This window comes from Grammomys surdaster, unplaced genomic scaffold (assembly GCF_004785775.1).
Source record: "Grammomys surdaster isolate TR1022 unplaced genomic scaffold, NIH_TR_1.0 213, whole genome shotgun sequence".
NCBI classification, from domain to species: domain Eukaryota; kingdom Metazoa; phylum Chordata; class Mammalia; order Rodentia; family Muridae; genus Grammomys; species Grammomys surdaster.
The window spans coordinates 2,175,253-2,198,821 of NW_021604658.1; the positions used below are offsets into that span (position 1 = coordinate 2,175,253).

Sequence of the window (23,569 nt, forward strand, 5' to 3'; positions counted from 1 at the left end):
CTTAAGTACACAAAATGGATGATAACTGGCTTAACTATGACCAGTGTTGGAAACTTTGAAAGCAATGTATTAAGATTTAAACATAAGTATTTAGAAGGCAGTTTGACATGCCAAAGCTTGTTCCTCCCCAGCACTGCTAGGGCTATGGACTCTTGACCAGATTGACAGTAGCAAGCACAAATTTCCTCCTTCAGAACAGGCTTCAGATGTAATCAGAAAGTTGTTGGTTACTATCTAAGAGTCATGCCACCATTGTGCCAGTGGGCATATCTTGCCTGGTGGATTAGTATTCAACGATAGCCAGCAGGTAGGAAGTTTCCTGGTTGTTTGAGATTGTTTTCTTTCTTTCTTTTTTTTTTCTTTTTTTTTTTTTTTCGAGGCAGGGTTTCTCTGTGTAGTCCTGGCTGTCCTGGAACTCACTCTGTAGACCAAGCTGGCCTTGAACTCAGAAATCCACCTGCCTCTGTCTCCCAAGTGCTGGGATTAAAGGTGTGTTCCACCCAAAGTGTGTGGTATCATTGACAATAGGGTCACTTATCATCTATTTATGGTGGTAACCGAGCACAGCGGCAGTAGCCTCTGCCTCCTTCCTGACCAATAATGCATAGGGAGGTTTCTGTGACTGGGCATAAACAATGTCTGTCTGCTGGGAGCAACAGTGTCCTCCCTTGTAAGGTGTCCACTTCTGGATCTCTCTTCTCGCTCTTTTCCCTCTGGCCCCATCCTTTAACCGCAATTTTACCCCTGCCCTTTTTCGTATCATATGTACATTAGCCCCTCTTGTTTATTTAGGTATATATATATATAACTTTTAAAAAGACAGATTCTTACAATGTAGCTCTTGGCCCCACTCAAACTCAGAGAGCTCTGCCTGTCTGAGGGCTGCGAATAAAGGCATATGCTATCATGTCCAGTCCTCAGACTTAAGTTTTAATTGGGTTCTGAGAGAGTAGGTTTCCATATGGCCTACCATAGATCCTTCTGCCTTCCATTTCCTCTCTTCTTTGTTTCTCCTTTGGTTGTCATGTTGAAATCTAGTATATTAATGTCATTCTCTAGGTTTGCCTCGTGTCTTACATTTCTGTTGTTTGGTCCAGTTGTCTGTGTCTTCCCAAGTATTGAAGCACTTGCTGTTGTATCCCGCCCTCAGTTTCTGTAGCTTTTATTAGCTCTGTGGTTTATTTATTTTTTTATTACTCTGTCAGGCATGCACACTGCCTGCTTTCCTTTGCTAAAATTGAATTCATAAAAACCAACATACCCTGCTAATCTGTAGTTCACTGGAAATGTTGCAGAACAGTTACCTGTTGTCAACCCACGGTCCTCACACTGAAGGAAAACACATCCATTTCTAAGTGACTCCTTACTCTCTCCTCCCTCTGGTCAAGGCAGCCCCCAGTCTGCTCTTGTCTCCATGAATTTACCCCTTCAGGACACCTTAGACAAATGGATTTCTACACGATGAGACTATTTCAAGTCTATGCTTTTTTCACTTAGCGTAATGTTTTTGAGGTTCATCCACGTGGCAGAACATGTCAGTACTTTTCCTTTTATTGCAGGATAGTCTTGTCTCTGCTTATCCTATTGTTTATCTGTATTATGGGCATGAGTGTGCTCTCACTTCGGTTATTATGAACACTGTTGTTGTGGGTATTAATGTACCAACATTTTCATAGACATATGCTGTCACTTCTGGGTGTGTGCCTAGGAGTGGAGTTGTCAGACCTCAGATGTTACTGCTTTATGTTTGAGGACCTGCCAGCCTGTTTCCCACAGGCGGTCCAGCATCCTCGGTCCCACCTGTGGAAGTTACTTTTGCACTGTTTCACAGCACCTGTTGGAAGCTGCTTAGAGGTTCATGTTAGCTGAGGGATTTCAGTCTTTCTAGCAGGAAGTGCATGGTTAAGTGGCTACATCTGTGGTGGCAGGCGAGTCAGTAATGGGAGCATGTGAATCTTCACAGCTGACCACCAGCAAGCTCAGACCCGAGGCCAGAATGAGGGTGAGGAATAAATACCTTTCAAAGACACACCTGTTAGTGACTTGGTTCCTGCTGTAGTCCCCACAGCTTTCAAAATAGTACCATGGGATTATGGCGATGGCTCAGTAGTTGTTGTGTAAGTTTGAAGACCTGAATTTGGACCCCCAGCAACTATGTTAAAGTGGGGTGTAGTACCAAGGGTGAGAAGTAGAGGCAATCTTATTCTTGGTACTCACTGGCATGTAGACTAGCGAAATTGGTGAGCCATAGGTTCACCAAAAGACCTGCCCTGCCAAAATAATGGGGAGGACGATTGAGGTAGACATCAAACATTGACCTTTGGTTTCCACATGGAAGTATACACACATGTGCACACACACATAGAAGTATATGTACATGAGCATATGGGCACAAGTTAGAAACCAGGTGCTCTGAACAGAATCATACTGAGGTCATTTCAAATTCAAGCTATATCCCAACACCTGTGGCCCAGATTTCCAGTTTCTCTTACTGAGAGTTTTTTTCTTTATTTTTTACTTTTAAGATTATGACCAACCTAGTTAGAGTGACACTGTGCCCATTTTATTGTTTTGAGACAAGATCTTTGGCTGGTTAATTAAAAAAATTCTTTTTATCATTCAGCTTTTATTATTTATTTACTTTTTGTTGTTGTTTTGAGGCAGGGTCTCACTTCAATGTTCTACTTCACAGTATTAATTCTACAGCCATTTATGGCCTGGAACTCATGTAGATCTGCCTGCCTCTGCCTCTAGAATGCTGGGAATAAAGGCTTGGCTCACCCTCCTGGGCCTGATGCTACATTTTATATTAATTTATTTATTTTATGTATAGGAGTACACTGTAGCTGTCTTCAGACACACACCAGAAGAGATCCCATTAGGTCCCATTAGATCCCATTACAGATGGTTGTGAGCCACCATGTGGTTGATGGGAATTGAACTCAGGACCTCTGGAAGAGTAGTCAGTGCTCTTAACCGCTGAGCCATCTCTCCAACCCCTCCTGATGCTACATTTAAAAACATGAGTTGCCTGGCTGTATTATTTTTATTTGATGTGATAACCACTTAATGTATTTCTTGGTATCATGTGCTAAGACATGTTTATTGTGCTGTTTCTCTTTAACTTAAAGTAATGTTTGTTTTTTTAGCACGACACCACCGTACTGCTGTGTGGATCTGTATTCGCTTCGTACTGGGGAAATGGTCAAGTCCATTCAGTTTAAAACACCCATTTATGATCTTCACTGTAACAAGCGGTAAGTATTTTTCATATGCTTATTTTCAAATTGTAATGTGACTCCTTGACATGTAGAAGGCATGTGATTTCCAGTCAGTGAAACAGTTAAGATTTCACATTGAGTTCTTTCCAGCCTCCTGACCTAGCCATGAGTTGTGATTCAGTGTAGGGAGATACGAGTGAAATTTATATGAACAACAAAATGGAGGATCCCAGGCGGTATTCCTGAGTACAGGAAATTAAGTATTGAGATAGGCCGTGTCTCTTCATTTTCAGTGCTGAGGTCAAACCTGGTTGTGTGTATGCAAAACTCCTCCATAAAACTTCAGCTTGAGCCCTTAAGTATTAGTTTGAGAATAATACTTAGTTTGAGGACTGGGCTGCCCTCTGCCCCCTCTAACTTTATATTATTTGTTACAAAGCTTAGGCAGGTTACCCAGGCTGCCCTTGATCTTGTTATCCTCTTGGCTTAGTGTCCTCAGTGTTGGGATTTCAGGTATTGCAGCACCTAATGATTTAGTACTTTTTTTTTTTTTGATTTAGTACATTTTTATTTCTTAACATGTCACAGCAGTGATTGTGGTCAGTTTTCGTTCTTTAAACTTGTGAGAAAACATTCAAATGTAGATTAGGCTATGTGAATTCTAATAATAATAACTTTTTTATACAAGCTGTTAGAGGCGAAAGAATCTTAAAAATTCAGTCTGTGCAGCACTTTGCTTTACATGAGAGAAGGGTGAACTTGGTGGATGAGAAATATCTTGATCAGAGTCTGAGGTACAAGGTGTAAATCTTCTGCCACTAAGAGCAAACACGTAAGGTTGGGAAGTGGCTCTGTGAGAGAAAGCTCCTGGAATTCACACCCCAAGAACCCAGGGAGGAGCCACTGGCACATGTCACTCTAACAGTCCTAAGGCAAGGTGGGAGGCAGGGCCAGCAGAATCCAGGGATGCTCATGGGCTAGCTAGTCTGTGTATGAGGTGCCTCGAAGGAGGTAGAGCATCAGGAAGGACATCTGAGGTTGTCTTTTGAGCTTTACACACATCCACACAAGTTCCAACATGTCCATGCCAACCCACATTCACACCAATGAGTGTGAATAGATAAATCTTATGTAGACAGAAAGCCCTAAACATGAGGCATAAGAACTTTTTCTTTTGTGTGTGGAAGGCCCTGAAAACAAAAGGGAGAGTGTCACGTGAGTACACTCACACTTAAGGGCAGATGCAGAGGAAACACTTAGGGAACTGGTAACAGTACACTGTGTTAACCCTACTTCATAGAACTGTGTGTGGAATGGTTTGCAGCTGGGAACTTTCCAAGCTTTCCCAAGTAGATTTATTAGAACACAACATTAGGACATCCTAAATAAGCTTTTCTTATATTATAAATTCATGAAAATTCACACAAAGCAGCAAAACTCCGACTCTTTTTTGTTTAAATTGTTTGCTGAGCATAAGTTAGAGAGGGAATCAAACAATATATAATTGCTGTTCAAAAATTAATGCCATAGTATATGTGTAGCTAAGAGCTCATAGAAAAGCTTCTGATTACCCATAATGCTCACAGTCATCTGTGTCTGGACCTGCTTTTCTTTAGAAAGCACACAGATCTGTTAATGCTGTGCATAAATTCACCACAGCTGTACTACACAGTGATTCAGGAGTGAATGCTGTAACTGCATAGGACAATTCTGAGCTCATCAACAAGGGTTCAAGAGACTGTTTGATTGGCAGGTATATAGCTGACAGGTATGGTGGCTGTCAGGAATGATGATGATCAGCGTAGGGTAGATTTGAACAAATCTGAGTTTACTCAGAGAAGTGTACGTTATGGCATGAGGTAATCCTCAGAGACTGGAGATGCATACAGGACCAGATGGATATGTGTATGCAGACTCCTGTGTACAGGACCAGATGAGTGTGTGTATCAGGACCAGATGGGTATGTGTATGCAAACTCTTTTTGTTAGGTCAGTGGAGCATTTTCTGTGCAAAAGTGTACAGAGAGCAGATGAGAACAGCCCTGTGGTTCAGGGTAGCAGCACTGATGCAGGGAACCCTGCTGCTTTCCTGAGCACTCTGCACCCAAAGCCTGTGGCTATTCTGGGCTGCTTCCACCAAGGGCTCTTGACCTTTTGAGGGCTGACTAGGTATCTCAGTGTATACTTCTGGGACTGTACACGAGGTGGTTTATTCAGGGAGTTCTAAGAATGACCTGCCATTATCATCTCCACCTGATTTTAATGATGAGACTTCAGTCTGGTACTATAGAAGCATGGGAGAGGAAGTACAGACACTGTTTCTGTGAAGTCATTTCACTAATTACATACTTTAAATAAAGCAACTATTATGACTTAAAACTTTGTTGATGCTGTTACACATTTTCCTTCTGCCATCAGAATCGAATTCCTCTAATTCTGTCAGGCTGCTCACAGGCTCAGGTGACAAGAACAGTGCGAGAGAGCCAGTAAGTAGTTCACAGAGAGGGCCCTCAGGTTTGCCACCTGACTGTGGTTAAGGTGAGGGTGTGAAAAAGGTGATGTAAAGAAGGACAGGAGGAAGGAAGGATCCCCTGCTGGGGTGTGGCAGACACAGTCACAGACACATGGAAGCTTTAGATGGACTGAGATAAGAGATGCAACACACAGCGCTGGGATGCAGGGAAGAAACACTCTTCCGGCTCCACAGCCCACGGCGTGGAGGGGAGCAGAGACCAGGCAGTCAGTGTCAGTCCTGTTAGTGGATAGAAGTAAGCTGAAAGCACAGACAGCAAAAGTTTCAGATGTGTTCAAGGGTTAACTCCCTTGATGCTGAAAGTTGTTGAGAGTGGCATTCACCAAGCACATCTGGTCTTTCAAGGCTAGTCTGTGATAAATGACAGTCTTGTAAAACCAAAAGCGGAGAAGAAGAAAAAGAGATACTAAAAATAAGAAAAAGTTACTGGAGCCCATGAGCAAATGAAAGAACAGTAGAAATTTTAACAGGAAGACAGATGTATCTATACATTTCATAAAGATGTATCTATACATTTCATACATTTATGTATACAGAGCCAAGAGAAAAATTATTTTCAGGTAAAAATCGAGGCCAGTGATGACAACTCAGCTAAGGGTATGTCCAGAGAGAGTGCGTTCTGGGCAGTGGGCAGCAGTGTGCTGTGGGTCTCTGCATCCCACCCCTGCTATCTAATTTCACATCTTATTTAACACGTGCTTTTATGTGGTCTCACTTGTACAGGATTGCAGGCTACCATGCTTGGCTTCCTGCTCTCCGGTGAATGCCGTTTTACTTGTACCCACACCTGTACATGTGTGACAGATTTTCCTGGCTCCTATACATCCTTCATCATCATCATCATCATCATCTTTACCCTCATTAATTTCAGTGCTTGGGGTCAAACCCATGGCTTCACAGATGCTACCCATCCTGTTGCCATTAGTGTCCTGGCCACACCTTTTTTCCCTCAATGTGTAGCTTAGGCTAGCCTTGAACACCTTATTCTTTTATGCTTGCCTCTGAGTACCTGGGATTTTAAGTCTGCCCCACGGGCCTAGCTGTCATCCATATTTTTCCATCCTTATTGAGATGTCCTTCCAGGTACTCATCTCACGATCTGAAAGTAGGAGCTGTCTTTGTTTGACCTCTGCTCCTGCCCTAGTTGACAGTAGTTCCTGTGATCTGTGTATCAGGGTTAGTCTTCACATCCAGCTCACTGAGCCTGTCTTCCAAAATCATCGGCCAAATGTTTGTTCTGCCTACCTCTTCTTTCCTATTGCATATAGAACTTGATCAGTTCTCACTATACCTACTTCCATCCTGTTCTAACCCGTTGTCTGTACACTATATTCTACCAGGCACTTTTGTTATAGTACCAAAATTTATCCCGTGAGTTTAAGGTGGACATGAGTTCTTTCTGCTCTAAATTCTCCTGTAGCCTCCTGCCTATAGCTGACAGTAACATGTGTCAGACTTTTTTCCTTTCACCTGACTTTACTGAGAGTTTCTTCCATGACATCTGGTGTCCTGTTTCTTGTAGATGTAAAACTTTTCTACCTCTGAATTGTATATACACTGGGGTTTAGGCACTTTTCGTGATTTCAGTCTTACTGTTTAGTCACTATTTGATCAAAATTAACTGTGTATTTATTGGTCAGTGATTGCTAATGTCTGATGGGGTGGGGTGCTGTGGGGTGAGAGGGCAAGTAGAGCAATTTAATAGCCAGATCTAGTACCACAGCCCAGGCTAGCTAGTATTAAAATTCTTTTTGATACTTTAAAAAAACAAATTATTTAGCGTTTTATTCATGGATATTACATTTTGCTGGTATGAGTTTCGATGATCTTTGTCTTTGTTGACCCTTGTGCTGTTTGTAGCAATTGTGTTTGGTCCATGTGGTGACTGTGGAGTGTCTGGTGATGGATGAGGAGAGATCTCTCTTCCTTTCTGTCATCATTCCTGTCAGGTTTATTTTTAGGTATAGATTTCTTTTATTGGAGCTGGTGGAATGCATGATACAAAGTGATGTTTATTTGTGTTTTTAAGCAGGGCCCTACTAGACAGCACAGGCTATCTTCAGACTCCCCTGCCACCTTCAGACCTGCCTTCCACTCCTTTATGGTGTGTGTGTGTGTGTGTGTGTTTTCATGTGCCTGTGAACAGATGTACTCAAGGTAGTGGAGGCCTAAAGCTGATGTCATCCCCCAACATTTTTGCACATTATTAATTGAGGCTGGGTTGACCCAGCACTCATGGGTCTAGGTAGTTTCAGTAGCCATTTCCCTCTACCTCTGTCTGGGGATCTCTTGTCTCTTCCTCTGTAAAGCTGGAATTGCATAAAGGCTTTGATATTCTTGTGAGTTCTGGGGATTTCAGCTCAGTCCTTACGTTTATGCAGCAAGTGCTTTACATTCTGAGCTTAAAGCCCCCACCTCTGTTTTCTTCTTCTTCCTTTATTTTTTTCAGTGCTCATTTGCTTATTTTAAGTTTCTGTTATTGGTCTTATGTACATGTATGGTTAGTTTTCTTATTATGTGACTATCTTATGCGCGGATATTGTGACTAGTGGCAAGTACCACAGGGACTTGTATGTTCTTATCTTTCTTTTGGTTACTATTTGTATTCTTATTCTTCCACTTTATAGTTTTAAGGTACTTTAAAAATAGGATACTTGAAATTATTTGTGTTTTTATATATTGATTTACATATAATTTGATTATTTTGTAGTTTCATGGTCTCTTGATTTTATAATTTTTATTAAAAAAATAGAAGATCATGAGGTAGCTCAGCAGGATGTTTCTGCTAGATGTGGGAAGGTTTTGTGTTGCATCTATCATAGAAAGAATTTTTAAAAGATAATTTAAGAGGTGAGAGAACACCCAACCCCCTGCAGACCCTCACAAATAGAGAATTCAGAACTCTTCTTTTGGTTCTGGTGATCGTGTGTGTGTGTCTGTCTGCCTGTCTTTATGTTCATATCATTGCTGATTTTTTTCAGATAAGATCTTACTATAGATATAGTTTGAGATGTTCTCAAACTATTGATCGTCCTGTCTCAGCCTGCTGGGTTGTTGGTATCCTAGGCATGCGTCACCATGCCTGGGGAAGAGTCTACTGATTTAATAGGTTCTGGGGTTTTGTTTGTTGGTTGGTTGGTTGGTTAGTTGTTTTTTTTGTGTACTCCATTATCTGGCTTTTTCTTACATGGATATTGTGTGTAAGGAAATAGTGGGAACCTCTGTGATGTACTGGGAATGCGAGCAGTTGAGGAAGGATGTGAGAGGGTTTGGGGTATTCTTTACAGATAGGACACATTTGTGTATTTTTATGGGGACAGTGTCTCTGTCTCTTATGCACAAGTGTATATAGAGTGTTCCACAGATTATGGACTTAGTAACAATAAAACAGCTTGCAAGCAACAGAGGAGTTATCAACAGACAGAGGTGAATAATAATAGCAATAGCATAATAGGAGTAATAGTATTTAGAATTCTTCTGCATCAGCAAACGGAAGTTTTCTACACTTTACAAGACTCATTTGCTGTGTTTTTATACAATAAATCATATTATTTTCCTGATCAGTTTTTAGCATTTATAAATTAGTTTTACATGTTAAATTTGAAATGATTTATTTGGATTATCTAGTAATAAGAATGATTTTTTTGAAATAATGAGTCAGTTTGGTATTTTGTATTTCTACAAGAAATAGTAAACTCTAATTCAATATTTGTGATGTATTTTAGCAATTTTACCTTAGAACATTAAAGTCTTAGTGGAATTATATGTTCCTCATTTTATAAATTATTCCCAGTTATTTGTAAACTTAGTTCTCTGAAATTACTGTTTATGTTGTTTGTTACTAAATTCTAATATATTGACTCATTGAGAAATGCTTACTTATGCTCAGTGGCAAATGTCTCAGATTTTGTTAGCTGTGCTGAGGAATTCTATAATCTTTTAGAGCAATAGATTACATAACACCATTTTATATTTAATGCTGACTTTAAATATTACCGAACACTACTTTTAGTAAGTACCCAGCTGGTTAATATTCATCCTCAATGCTGCCCGTTAAATTTGAGAATATGAAAATGAAACTGTTCGTAGGCCACTTCTCAGTTGTAGAATGTCTGTCACTTTCTTTGCTTATATGAAACATTTCATTGTTATTATTTTTAGATTTTTGGAGTCTAATATTTCTACTCTATGTATTAAAAATGTTTTATTTTAAAAGTATAATTTAATTATTTATGATTCAGTTCATAGAATTTCACGTTTACTCATGTTTCCATTCTGATTTTTTCCTCTCTAATTTTAGGATCCTTGTCGTAGTCTTGCAGGAGAAAATCGCTGCCTTCGATAGCTGTACTTTCACAAAAAAATTTTTTGTCACAAGTATGTACCAAATTGTTTTACTTCCTGTCTTGTGCATTTGTGTTTTTGTTGCTGATTTGATGCTGTCAGCCATGGGCTTCCGCCACAGTCTCCTCCTGTGATTCTTGTGGGCACCATTACTTTACAAGCTTCTGATCTCCAGAAGGAATTGACTGAGCCAAAGCGCTTTCCTGGTCTTTTTGTATATAGCATAAGGTTTTCTCATGCACTCGGACTGATTGGTTCTGTTTGCTGTAGCTGTTTTTATGAAGCTGCTGTCACATCACTAAACATTGTGCATACTTTAAAAAGTGCCAGGGTTGTGCTGTGTGAAGGATTTTTTTTACATTTGCACTTTTTGCTCTCCCCTCTGTCTTCCTCCATGACTTTCACTACTGTCAGGAGCTCAGAAATTAGCATAGAGTATGTTTTCAAACTGTTTTCAAACACGAATCCAGTGCTAGGTTTTAAAGAGAGGCAGAGGATTGAAATTGGAGGGGGGAAGTCGGGGCTATATTGATTTAATATTGAAGAGCTGCAATGCGTACACCTCTCATTGTGCAGGACAGAGACAATCGGAACATGCCAACAGTGGTCAGCTAGCTGTCCTGTACCCTAGTGAGTCTGTGACAGAGCAGTTTTTTAATTTTGTTTTTCCTGAAGCAAACTAAATTAATAGTTTTCTTCCCTATTTTTTTCTCTTTTTTTTTCCCTAAGGAATCCAATATGTGTATCTTACGGAAATAGCTTAGTGGGTCTTCATTTTGAAATGAACTTGAAACATAATACAGTCTTACTCACATGTTTGCTGGGTAGCTACCCTATGTCAAGCTTCAGGTAGTAGTATGTGTAAATATTATCCCTTTACTATATGGGCAATTTCTTTGTTATAACTGCATTATATTACAGATAATTACATACATCGTATAATACACACAATATGATACAATAATTCTATTTAGTTAGTGCATATTTCACATTTTTTGGAACATAAAGAATTGTAAGACTGTCCCATCTCCTTATGCCCTTAATTGTTTTCTCTGTGGTTTTGTTATTATTGTTAGGATCTTCAGGTTTCTTCAGTGTTAGGGATCTTTGCTGAGTCCCTTTTAACTTGACTCCAGCATATATTCCTTGGTTGTTACTTCTCTATCAATTTAGGATCTTACAGCATTAAAATGGAGTGATGGAAACTAACATGATAGCTTTTCTATTAAAGATTTATTTGTTCTTAAAAGTGTATATGTATGGGTATGTACACTCAGATGCAAGAAGAGGGCATTGTGCCCTGGAACTGTGAAGAACAATTTGAGCAGTGACTGAGATATGTATCTTTTTGAGGTAATTTTCTTATAGAACCTGTTGTCTTCTTTTCCTTTTCCTCCTCCTCTTCCTCCTCCCCCTCCTCTTCCTTCTCTTCCTCCTTCTCCTCTTCATTTTCTTCCTCCTTCTCCTCTTCTTCCTCCTCCTTCTCCTCTTCATTCTCTTTCTCTTCCTCCTCTTCCTCCTTCTGGTTCTTAATTTTTAAAAATTTGGGCTGCCCATTACTTCATGCATGTGACAGGATCAGGCTTGTCTTGAACTCACATGTCTCCAGCCGGCTTCCTAGCTTAACTTTCTGAATTATAAATTACTTTTTAAGTAGATAGTTAGCTATAAAAATCAGAACTGATTTAACATGCATTTTAAAATATACCTTCATTATAGACAGATAATTAAGCCAGGTAGGCTCAGGATATGTTTTTATTGGTAGAGTACTTGGTTAGCGGTTAGCGAATACATGCAGCCTTTGGCATGAGCTCCAGCAACACATACAAAAGTAAATTAATTACATTTTTATTTATTATTATTAGCGTTGGTTACTTAATATTTGGATGCACTGAAGAAGCTAAAGTTGGTGATTTGTAGTAATGTTATAGTATTATTTATTTATTTATTTATTCATATCTTTTCCCCTCTTATCCCTTCTCCACTCTCCCCCCTCCCTTTCTCTCTTGTTTTATTCTGTCTCTTCCCTTTCAACAGAATCTTTCTCAGTTTATACCCACAATGATAGTAAAGTTGCCATCCTTCTGGCTCAGCCCCTGAGTGCTAGGGTAGTAGACATTCCTTACTTTTTTTTCCTTCTCTGTTTTTCTCTGTTTCTCTGTTGTCCCTGCCCCACCTCCATTCCTATGTTTTTGTGTCTGTCTTGCTGGGCATTCTTTACTGTATATTTCTAAATGTTTAACCTTGAGTTTCTGGACCCTTGCATAGTATGTGAATTGTTCAGAGATCAGCAAGTGTCTGCAGTCCTTTGTAAGTGGCATACAACTGACAGCTAAGTCATCATTATTGTGTATTCTGTCACCAGGGATTTCTCACATACTCTCTCAGAGAATATGTGTAATGACTCTCATGTACTGGGGATGCCTTAAAGCTTCTATTAGTAGAGATTTCAGTCATCCTGACAACTACTAGAGAGATGAGGCAGGAGGATTTCAAGTTCAAGTCTTGTCTATGTAATCTAGTGAGAAACTTTTAAAATAAATAGTAAAAGGAAACTGGGGTTAGATTTGTGTAGCTTGTGTGAGGCACTGGGCTTAGTTCTGAAAAAGAAATAAAAATCCAATCTAAACCAAACCAAATCAATCAAGCAAACAAACAGAAAACAAAGAAACCAGTAAGTGTACAAACCCCCTTGATTTCTTGCTTCCTACCATAAATAATGCCAGCTGCAGTCTCTCTGCGGTATGAACTTCCTTAGTAAGTGATTGCCTGTCCCTATCTTATACTCCATTGGGAGTTGTAGTCTCATTCCTGTGTATTAACTAGTGAACTCGAGGGATTGAGTGTATGCAGGTGATTTGTAGTTACAAAGATTGATGACATTCAGCAAGAATTAGGGTCATTGTATTACAGCGTCATTCAATAGATTTAAGTCATGATTTCTGGCATGGTGGTGGCTTCCACCTCAAATTCTAGCATTTCAGAAGCTGAAACAAGATAACTGCTGTAAACTTGAAGCCTGAGCTATATAAGTGTGTTCCAGGACAGCTTTGGCTATTGAGACTTCATCTCAAACAAAACAAAACTTAACATACCCTCACCACTCATAAAAAAATGTTTCAAACCAAACTCAGTGTGGTTAAATTCTTAATCAATTGGCAAACAGTGCCACTGCATAACATTATTGAGCCTTGTTTTTCTCCGGTTTCTGCACTATTCCAAACTTTTAGGTAATGTCTTGACTGTATTTTAGTTGATACAGATCTCATGTATTTTTCTGTGCTTTAAATTTGACTAATACAGAGCTTGACAGAGGTGTTGGGAGACAGGCACACTGCATTGGCCTTTGAGGCAGCTCATTTGCCTGTGGCGTGTGCCTTCTCTTCATTTATTACCCACTGTGGTTAGTTGGTTGTTCATGTAGCATGTAGTCCAGGGTGGCCTCATCCTTATCTACATGGCTCCACTTTTGGAGTGCTGGGATCATAGGTCTGTCATGCCTAGTTTTGCAGTGCTGTAGATTGAGCTTGTAATTTGGCAGGAGGAGGGAAGCTATTTACCAACTCAACTGCATCTTCAGCCTGGTACTCGGTTCTGAAAGAAGTAGGATTGTACCCTGTGCAGAGTCACAAGATCTCTACTTAATGAGGATGTCATTTTGATCATGCAGACATTTAGCTTCTGAAGTAGAATGGGAAGCTTTTGCATAATGCATTCTTAACTGAAGGCCTTAGTTATGCGTGAGTACAATGTGAGCATTGTAAAATGAGCAGAGTCTTCTGTGCCCATCAGAGCGGGTGTCATGGGGATTTGTGCTAAAGCATGGATGGACCAGGTAAAGGGAGCTGATAGAGAACTGGTAACAGAGCGCATCCAACAGGATGAGAAAGGAGACACCTGTGTGTTCGGATGTACACAAAGGTTGGGCTTAAGCAGCTGTCCAATGTGGAAATCTAAAACCCAGGTATGATTAGGAAAACAAAAGATAAAGACTGATAGATGTCATTAGTAGTCATTTTAAGGATCCTTTGAAGTTGAAAGGCAGATACAGAGTCTCCAGAGAGACCAGAGTGTCTGATAAACAGTCTCCTTGCATCTGCCTGTGTTTTCAGTTTGTGAAGGAAAGTTATTTTGTGCAGTCCTAATGTTATTAGTGTTAGAATGTCTGTTCTTTGTTTATGTTAATGATGAGCAACACATGGAACACATGGAAATGAGTTTAAAGTAGCTTTAAAATGCAAAGTTATAATTTTGGGTAAGAGAAGCTTGCTTGCTTTATATATTTTTCATTTTGGGAAGGCAGTGCCTTGGTATTTATCCAGGCTGGCTTGGAACTACCACACCCCACGTTTGTAATATGAATCAGAAAGGATTGTTAAGTCCTGTCTTCTGGGTTGGCTTATATGTTAAATTTACCTCCATGTCTTTGGGTTATTCATAAGGTAAGAGGGCTACTCTGATGTTTCCTGGTCCTGTGCAGAAAATTCTGTACATATGTGTATGTATGGTGAATTAAACTGTCGTTTTCTGTGTCCTGCACATGATTCCCACCTATTGAGTTGTTGGATAGCATAGTGCTCAAAATCATGTTTCATATACTCACAAAACGAACAGAAAATAAAACACAAAGTTTCTTTAAGCCCAACCTTAAAAGGCCATTAATCAGAGACATAATGCTTCAGCAAACCCCCAAATTGTTATTTAAAGTATGTGTGCATATTTCTGGGTTGTACTCAGATTTTCTTACTCTGATCTAACATTTGGTCTTATTTATGGCTGCTGTCTAACAGAGCTTAGAGATATCCTTCAGCCCTGTTTGCAGTCTTCATTATCCCTTCACCTCCTGACTCTCTCACTGTCTTGGCTAGTGGGAGGAAGAGGCAGGCAGATCCTCAGAGTTTGAGGCCTCTCTGGTCTTCTCAGGCAAACAGGCCTGAGAGTATTGAAGTCTTGTTTTCCTAACTATGTTCCAGTTATACCTCTGTTCTGAACAGGTTTCTGGTAAAATTGCATCAGCTTTTTGTGCCTTTAAGATTCTTTACTCAATCAAGAAATTAGGCCAAGCTCACAGCAGCCCTCCTTCTTCAGCACCCCTAGTGTTCCTCCGATCAACTGTGTGGCCACTACAATTTTCTGTTAAGAGATACGGGGCTCTTGGATTCTATCTCTTGATTTTAATTTGAAAGCCCTAGTTCTGCTAATGCCCCGTTGGCTCTGTTTACTTTTTAAAATGGCATTATAAACATCTTTGAAATTGTGATATTTCAGTTTTAGATATTCACTCTTGACACTGTTCACTTGTTTTAGTGTTTAGCTGGAGGTCACACAGTTAATTTTTAGTGGAGTTATGCTTATAAGTCTGGGATAATGCTCTGTGGCTGATACTAGCTATAAAATACTGTTCTAGTGAGCAGACAACAATTTGCTTTTACTCCACTACTCTGAGATCCTGGAGCCAGTAAGTGTCTCCCTTAGGTTGCAATCAAAGAAGATATGTAAAAGTATCTAATATCAGTGGGATTGGTTATGAGAGTTGATTTAAAGTTAGATTGTTCAGATTTCCAGTTTTGTTTTTGAGACAGTAGTCTTCCCTGGTCTTAGTTTAGTCCTTAGTCATAGCATAGCCTATATGTCCTGATGTTTCTTTCTAAACCTCCCTTTTTGGCTTTTAAAACTAATCCTGGAGACTAACTACCTCTAACATTATTTTAGCATTTAGATGTCTCATTATGATAGAAATAATGCTAATTTCAAATCTATAAGTACTTCATACTACATAGTAGGGAACTTGTTTTTGTGTGTGTTGTCTTTGTATAGTCTTCAGGATGGCCGTGTTTTATGTGTGCCAGCACAACATCCCTTCAGCCATGACAGCACCAACATGATTCCCTAGACACCCTGATAGGCAGGAGAGATCCAACAGTAAGGAGAAGAGGGCAAATTCCTGTGAGGCCCTAACTAACTAAGAGTACAGACATGATTAATAGTAGACACATCCTAGCACACTTGTTGGTTTCAGCAGCTGGTACCAGAAGAAGTGGATGCTAACAGACTATGTGACATAATCTGGTTTTCCTGTATCCTGCTACATAGGCATCCTTTGTTGCTCGATGCTCACTGCCCACGTTCCTTCACCCTCCCTTTCCACCCTTGTAGCATCATTTTCTTTCTGATATGTTTGTACTTGGTTATACTTGCTCTCTTACCATTCTTGCACCTATTTTAGGCTTTCTATCCTCTCCAAAATGTCTTTTTAAATTAATGAACTTTGTACTTAGGAACTTGAGTCATTTCCTTGTAACTTTTTCTTGTTCTTTAGGAATTACAGTGTAGAGGCTTAGTTAGTGGAAAGTGTTTTCCAGGTCTTCCTGCTTTAGTGGCAGGAGGGTTACTAGAGAAGTGGGGAAAGTATAAATCATTTAAGAATTAAAATAAGGAATACTGGGCTGGGCATGGTTGTGCATGCATTTGACCCCAGCACTTGGGAGGCAGAAGCAGGCAGATCTGTATGAGTTTAAGCCAACCGGGTCTACATAGTTCCAGGACAGCCAGGAGTACATAGAGGGACCCTGTCCCAAAGCTAAATAGATTAATGGATATCATTATTTGAATTTTAAGAGGTTTTAAAATTTTTAAATTTTTCCCCAAGAAGTGATGCATTCATGGAAAAGGTATTATGGCAATTCTTAATACTGCTATTTGGAATTTGCAGGTTGTTATCCTTGTCCTGGGCCAAACATGAATCCCATTGCTCTTGGGAGCCGCTGGCTTGCTTATGCAGAAAATAAGGTAAGGTTTGGCCCATTTGTGGGTTAGGTGTGGTTGACTATTGATGCTCAATATTGATACAGTTGGTGAATACTAGCTGTGAATGTTTTATTTTGTTTGCCTTTACTTTTACAACTGCTACTCTGACTGTTAAGGATTCATAGTTGGGTCTTGTGGCCACATCTGCTCCAACAAGGCCACACCTCCAAAGAGTGCCACTTCCTGGGCCAAGCATATTTAAACCACCACACCTGGGGTGCCCAGGCCAGCATTATATGGTCAGCCCCAAAATAGTCCATTATCTAATTAGAAATTAGATAATTTCCTAAAACAGAAAAATTTTATTTTCTTCTTTTGTTTTTGTGACAGGGTCTTTTGAGCTGAGTCTGGACTTGATGTCCTGAAGTATTGGGACTAGAGTCATGTGTCACCATATGATAGCTGTCCTTAAATCAAGGTTTTGTAGAGCCTTTGTTGTTCTGGCTTGGCTTCTGCACAAAACTTTTGCCCAGAGACTTTTCAATATTAATTAATGCATTGAGATTGATCATCACAGAGATGCTTACTAAAAGACAGCAGTTTCCAGGAATAATCTTGAAGCCTTTTGTCTTGGCTAGATTGGAATCATGGGACATGAGACAATTTTATTGGCCTTATATGGTCAACAACTAGATTCTACATTTGTTGTAATAATTAAAGCACACACAAGGCCTTGTTGGATACACACACACACACACACACACACACTTATTAACTTGGTTTGCCATAATATTAAATGTTGTTATATGTATTTTTTTTACGTCTTAAAGCTTTATTTATATACAGTCCAATGCAAATCATAACTTTTGAATTATACAATAAGGTATAAATTCTTCTTATGCCATTTAGAACTTTACCTGTAAATGTAGGATAAAGTCTAAAAAGTCCTGTTGTCTTTGAAGATTAAAATTCTTGTTTCATTTTTCTTGGTTACATGGTTATTGTGTCTTGAGAATATTATGAAATAGTACAAAATAGTTCTTGACAAAATCAGGATGTGGTGCATAAAGTAAGTTCTCTGTAAAGCCACAGAACTCATAAATCAGCTGGCCTCTGGAATGCATAGTATCAAGAATGGGCTAATGAAAATCATTTTTCTAGATGAATTCCTTAATTCCTTTTCCAAAATCCTGTCTGCAAAAATTAAGATATTTTGCATGTTACTGAGTTCTCTATTTATATTCCTTCTCTTCTGGTCTCTTCACTTTCTCATAAAAATAGCTGTTTTCAAACAATTCTTTTCAAATAATGCAAGAGCTGTACAGTTAAGTAGGGTAACATAATGGTGTCTCCTAATGTTTATATTTGTCATGCATTTCCCCTGAGTGCTGGAGACATCCATGAGGAAAATGTGTAAGCTGTCCCTTGGCACTTGCCAGTGTACTCCCACATGTGGGGGGAAGCTGCACATTCGCAGTTGGAGCTACAATTAGTTACATACTGTTATGTGGTGAAGCAGCTCCCTTGATAGTTGCATGGCCTTTGTAGACACACACTTGAATGTTTCCTGTCACATACAATGAAGCAGCGTATGTATGTGCATGATGAGCAGAAAGATGCAAATAACAGCACTTACACAGAGTAGGAGTACTTTTAGTTCTGGGCGTTTGGGCTATGAGGCCTACTTTGACATTGCAATGTTGAGCTACATTTTAGAAGAGCAGCTTCACTCAGTGTGTTTGAGTATAAGTATGTGTGGTTGATGTAAGTCAGGTGTCATCTTCTGGTTGGTTTTTTTTTTTTTTTTTGAGACAAGGTTTCTCACTGAACCTAGAGGTAGGCTGGTGGCCAACATGCTTCCTGTCTTGACTCCTCACAGTCTATTTCACAGAGGCGTGTGTGACTCAGCTGGGTATTTTTGTGGTTCCCTGAGAATCCTAATTCAGGTGTCCATAGTTTCAAATGCTCTTATTTACAGAACCATCTTGCCAGATTTTCTTTCTCCTTGTACTTATTAAAGGTTTTATTTTATTGTTTTTATTTGTTTGTGGTGTGTGCGTGTGTGTCTGTGTGTCTGTGTGTCTGTGTGTCTGTGCACATGACTGCAAGTGCCTAAGGAGGCAAGACTGTTGAATCTTCCTGGGGCTGAATTTACAGGAGGCTGTAAGTTACTTGATGTGGCTGCTGGGAACTGAATTCAGGTCTTTTGCCTGAACAATATGCTCCATCTCTCTCCAGTCTCCTTCTGGTTCTTTTTTCTGTGGGTCTTTGTACTGTGGTGTGTATCTTTATAGACCTCCTCAATGGAAACATCTAGTAGATACATACATGCTACTTACATACAGAAATAGGAAAGCATACATGATATAAAAATAAAGTATTGTATTGATACTTGCCCCAACTTCTCTTCTGTCCCCACTTCATAGTTGTATGTTCCTTCCTTTACGTGGTACACTTTGATGTCAGCATCTACTGTTCAGTTCCTGTAATTCAAAAGTAGTACAGAATCGCTCACCTGTTCCACCTCAGCAGGCAAACCAGAGGCATGCCTACTGCTACTACTGCCTGAAACTGCAGGTGCACACTTCAGCTGTCTTCATGGGGTACAATTTGTTATTGTGTGTATGCATATATGTATATTTGCATGTATACATGTACACAAGCATGTATGGAGCAGAGAACAACCTAGAGGTATCATCTCTCTGCCTTTACCACGTGGTTTCTAGACATTGAACTCAGGTGTGGCAGCAAATGTCCTCATCTGCTGACCTATGTCACCAGCTTTCTTATTTATTTATCTTTTTGTTATCTTTTTCTTCTGGTCTTCCTCCATTTTGATTGGACTTTGATTTAATGTGTAAATGTGTGTATTTCCTTATATATTCATATTTTAAGTACCAATGTATATAATATGTACATGTAACTATATTTTCCTTTTACAAATATAAAAATAGCTTATTTGCTTGTTAATGATCATATTGCTTAAGATTATTTTCTAGTCTACTTTGTGGGCTAATTTGGTTTAAAACTGGTATGAATATAATTTTTTGTATACTATGTTTCTGACTATATTGGTTATTTTTCCATTTGTCTTTAAATATTTTTTAGTCTAATTTAAATATGAAAACATTAATTTTTACTTTTTATGTAATGTTTTTATATATGTATTTATTTTGCTCTTGTTCTGATGGTGAGATGGTTTAGTGGGCAAAGATGTTTGCTGTCCAAGAGTAGTTTGGTAACTTGTAGCAGGGAGTAGGTTTCAGCCTTTGCAAAATCCTGCCTTTCTCTTTTTAAGCAGCAGGAGGCAGCAGAGGAATAATTTCCATACTTCTTTGAACATGGATGTGTGGTTGAATGAAGAAGCCATTCTTTCTATTAGCTAACATAGTCACTTTCCACATTGTAATTTGTGACAGACACGTTTACTGATCAGTCACCTTGAAACCTACTCATCGTGACTCAGTAATAGCTTAGCTTCATGTACCAGGTGTTCTAGTCTGTTCTATTCATGTCGCTGTGAGGAAGGAAAGGATTATATGTGAATCTGTGTCACGGAATCTGATACATGTCAGAGAAGGCTGCTCTTTTTTTCCTATAGTAATTTCATAGGCCTTGAAAATACCTGACACAATACCACACAATATCATGCTGTCCTAATGCCATGCCGTTGACTGTCTACTTTAAAAATGTTCACTTGAGTCTTAATTATCATCACTTTTGGTAAATACAAGTGTGTTGTTGCCAGTGAAGAGTTAGATCCTGAGTTTCTGCTGAGGACATGAGAATAAAAATTATGATTCACTTTGACAATTGGAAGTCCAGTCTGTTCCAGGTGGCAGATGCAGTGGGCTCTCAGACGTGGACAGTTTGTCCATTTGCGTCCACTTGTTTATACACATCATGTCCACTTTTCCAGAGACACAGTTGGATATGCAGATATCCTAAAATAGTTGCTTGTTGTTTTAGATTTTCTTTTATAATTTTTGTAAGGAATTAAGAGGAGAAAACATCCAATTTGCTAGTATGTCAAATATTTAATGTTAGGAAGTTATATGTAAGTCCTTTGATTATGTTTTTAAAATTTATTTATGGAAAGGCTGCCAGACCCTGAATCCTACCATTTCAGAGTTTATGAATTCTTAAAGCCTGTTCATCATATAATTAAAACCATAGTTGAGCATGAAACTGCCTTAGCGGCACCAGAAGATTATATAAAAGGGGGTAAATGTGTCTCAGCAGGGCTTTTAGCTGTTTTGTCTGCAGTACACTCATGCAAACATTCCCACCCAGCGTCCTTATTATGCATGTTAAATAGCTGCTGTCTAACAGGACATAGAGTTAAACAGCTTAATAGAAAATGACTGTGGTGTTTTCCCCTCCTCATCCCAGCTGATTCGCTGTCATCAGTCCCGTGGTGGAGCCTGTGGAGACAACATTCAGTCTTACACTGCCACTGTCATTAGTGCTGCTAAAGTGAGTACCTCACAAGTTTCTGCAAGTTATGATTGTGTGCAACAATTATCAGGTTTGACTGCTGAATCATGACGAGATTGTCCATTCTGGTTTCATTCACAAGTGTCAAATAAATGTAAGAAGCCAGAATGTTTCGCCACTCATGAGAATTTGTGATTTGGAAGCTAATCTTTTGAGGCTAATTGTTCTTTTATTTGTGAAGATTGTATGGTTTGTACTTAATCCATTAAAAAGTTGGGTGTATTGCAACTGGATTCAAGTCTGGTAACTAATTAATACCATATTGCAACAAACTGTACATGGTTTAACTAGAGACTTCTGTGATTTGCATTGTCCCACCTACACTGACAGACTCATGGACATCCCTGTACATCTTTGAATATTTTTGAGTCTTCTTGACTTCAAAAATTCCTCATGAAAACTTGAGTTGGTCCCCTGACACATTCAAAGATTCTTTCATATCTAGAGGCTGGCCCCTTGATGTTTGCCCAGTGAATTCTCTGTGTGTGTGAGGGTTAATTTTGATGGTGCCTGTTAAACTTTGAGCTGATTATAAGGTATTCTTATAACCACCATCCTTTTGAATTGTGAAGTCTACAACAGAGCAATTCTAATAATAGGGATGACAGAGTGAATCTGAATGACAGCATGTAATCGAAAGCACAACTGCTCAGAGGACAGCAGGCTAAGTCGACCACAGAGCAGGAATCAAAGGTCACACTGTTTCATGTTAAATGCAAAAATACTTCAAGATTGTCACAAATGCTTGCATGATGTGCATTAGAATATGTCCCTGGGCCGATGAGAACCATTACATACTTTCCAGTCAAAAGCAGAGTAAGGAAATGTCTTTACACTTACAGCACTGTATGCTTATATTTCTACTTTTCTTATATAAAAAGACAGTAATTAGGCAAGCTCTTGAGTGTTCCCCCTGCATTTAACAAAGAGACACTGTTTTGAATGTTGGATTCTTGAGCTCGGCTGTCTTGTACTACTGGGTCTAGCTGTATCACTTTCAGTGACCCACAGGGGCTGCAGTTTTTACTTTGTTGTTAGAGGATTTTTTTATTTTTTTGGTCCAGGAAGGGTCCTGCATTCATTTAAGAAAATGTTTTGTTGTGGATTTATGGAAATGAGGCTTGATGTAATGAATTCAAAATTACAAGTCTAAACCCTGTACATCCCCACCTCCATATTGGGCTATTAGGTGTGTATTCAGGATGTCCTCTTTGAGGCTCTAAGAAATTATGTTCAACAAATCTTGATGTCTTAGAGTTGTGATCCTTATGAGAGTCACTGCAAGTTGAGGTTAGTCTAGGGTATACAATGAGACCAAGGCCAGCCTGGGCTACAGAATGTGTCACTGAGTATTCCTCTGTTTGTTTCCCTGAAGATACTAAATTTAAAACACGTTTGTCTGATTAATTTTCAAAAAGACATTTATTATTAATTGAGTGAATTTATGTGTGATAAGCATGTATTCCATTTCTGTTCTGTATCCACAGCTCTACGGGTTAAATTTTTTAGGTATATTTTTAATTCAATCATGTATTGAATCCTGAGTTGTTAAGTTATATTTATAACCAACTTAAATGTCTGTCATTAAATAGTTTTGAAAACTGAACAGTAAAAACATCCATATATAGCATCTATTTATTTGGATTTATATATGAAAGCATGAGTATTTTGAAGGAACTTCAAAACTGTCAAATCATTAAAAAATTCATTTAATGGTATTTTTATTGTTTTTGAGATAAGCCTTCATGTAGCCCCTGCTATAATCAAACTCAGTATGGCTGAAGATGACCCCAAAATTCTGATTCTCCTGCCTCCACCTCCCAGACACAGAGTGGTTTTAATTTATATCCTTTCTGTGGATTTTGTACAGAGAGAGAATTGGAATGTTGCAGTAATTTCTACTCCAGATGATAGTTTTCCCTTGTAAGGCACTGCATATTATCTACTGTTAGACTGACCTTCCAAGGAATGCAGTAGTTTCAATTTTGCATGGCAGCTGTATGAATTAGTATGATCCAGAATTTTTCCTTTGTCTTCTTGCTGTTATGTTGTTGGTATCGGCAGTAAATTTTTTTGGTCCAGAGTATATTAAATTTACTTGAAATAAAGGGACTAAGGAGATGGCTCAGTAGATGAGATGCTTGTGCAAGTTGGAGGACTGTTATCCTACCCCCAACTCCCTCTCACACAGAAGCACCTCGACTTAAAGGCTTAGTGATCGCCTTGTA

At 39.1% G+C, this 23,569-nt stretch overlaps 1 protein-coding gene across 8 annotated transcripts in view; it reads left to right on the forward strand.

Moving 5' to 3' along the window:
- Window positions 1-23,569, forward strand: part of Bcas3 (BCAS3 microtubule associated cell migration factor) — a 460,531-nt gene that overhangs the window by 92,146 nt on the left and 344,816 nt on the right. For all 8 annotated transcript variants that reach the window (XM_028772412.1, XM_028772411.1, XM_028772415.1 and 5 more), the window contains 4 exons: window positions 3,150-3,257; window positions 10,054-10,130; window positions 16,810-16,886; window positions 21,237-21,320. In XM_028772412.1, the coding sequence (XP_028628245.1) occupies window positions 3,150-3,257; window positions 10,054-10,130; window positions 16,810-16,886; window positions 21,237-21,320 (346 nt within the window). The remainder of the gene's footprint in view (window positions 1-3,149; window positions 3,258-10,053; window positions 10,131-16,809; window positions 16,887-21,236; window positions 21,321-23,569) is intronic.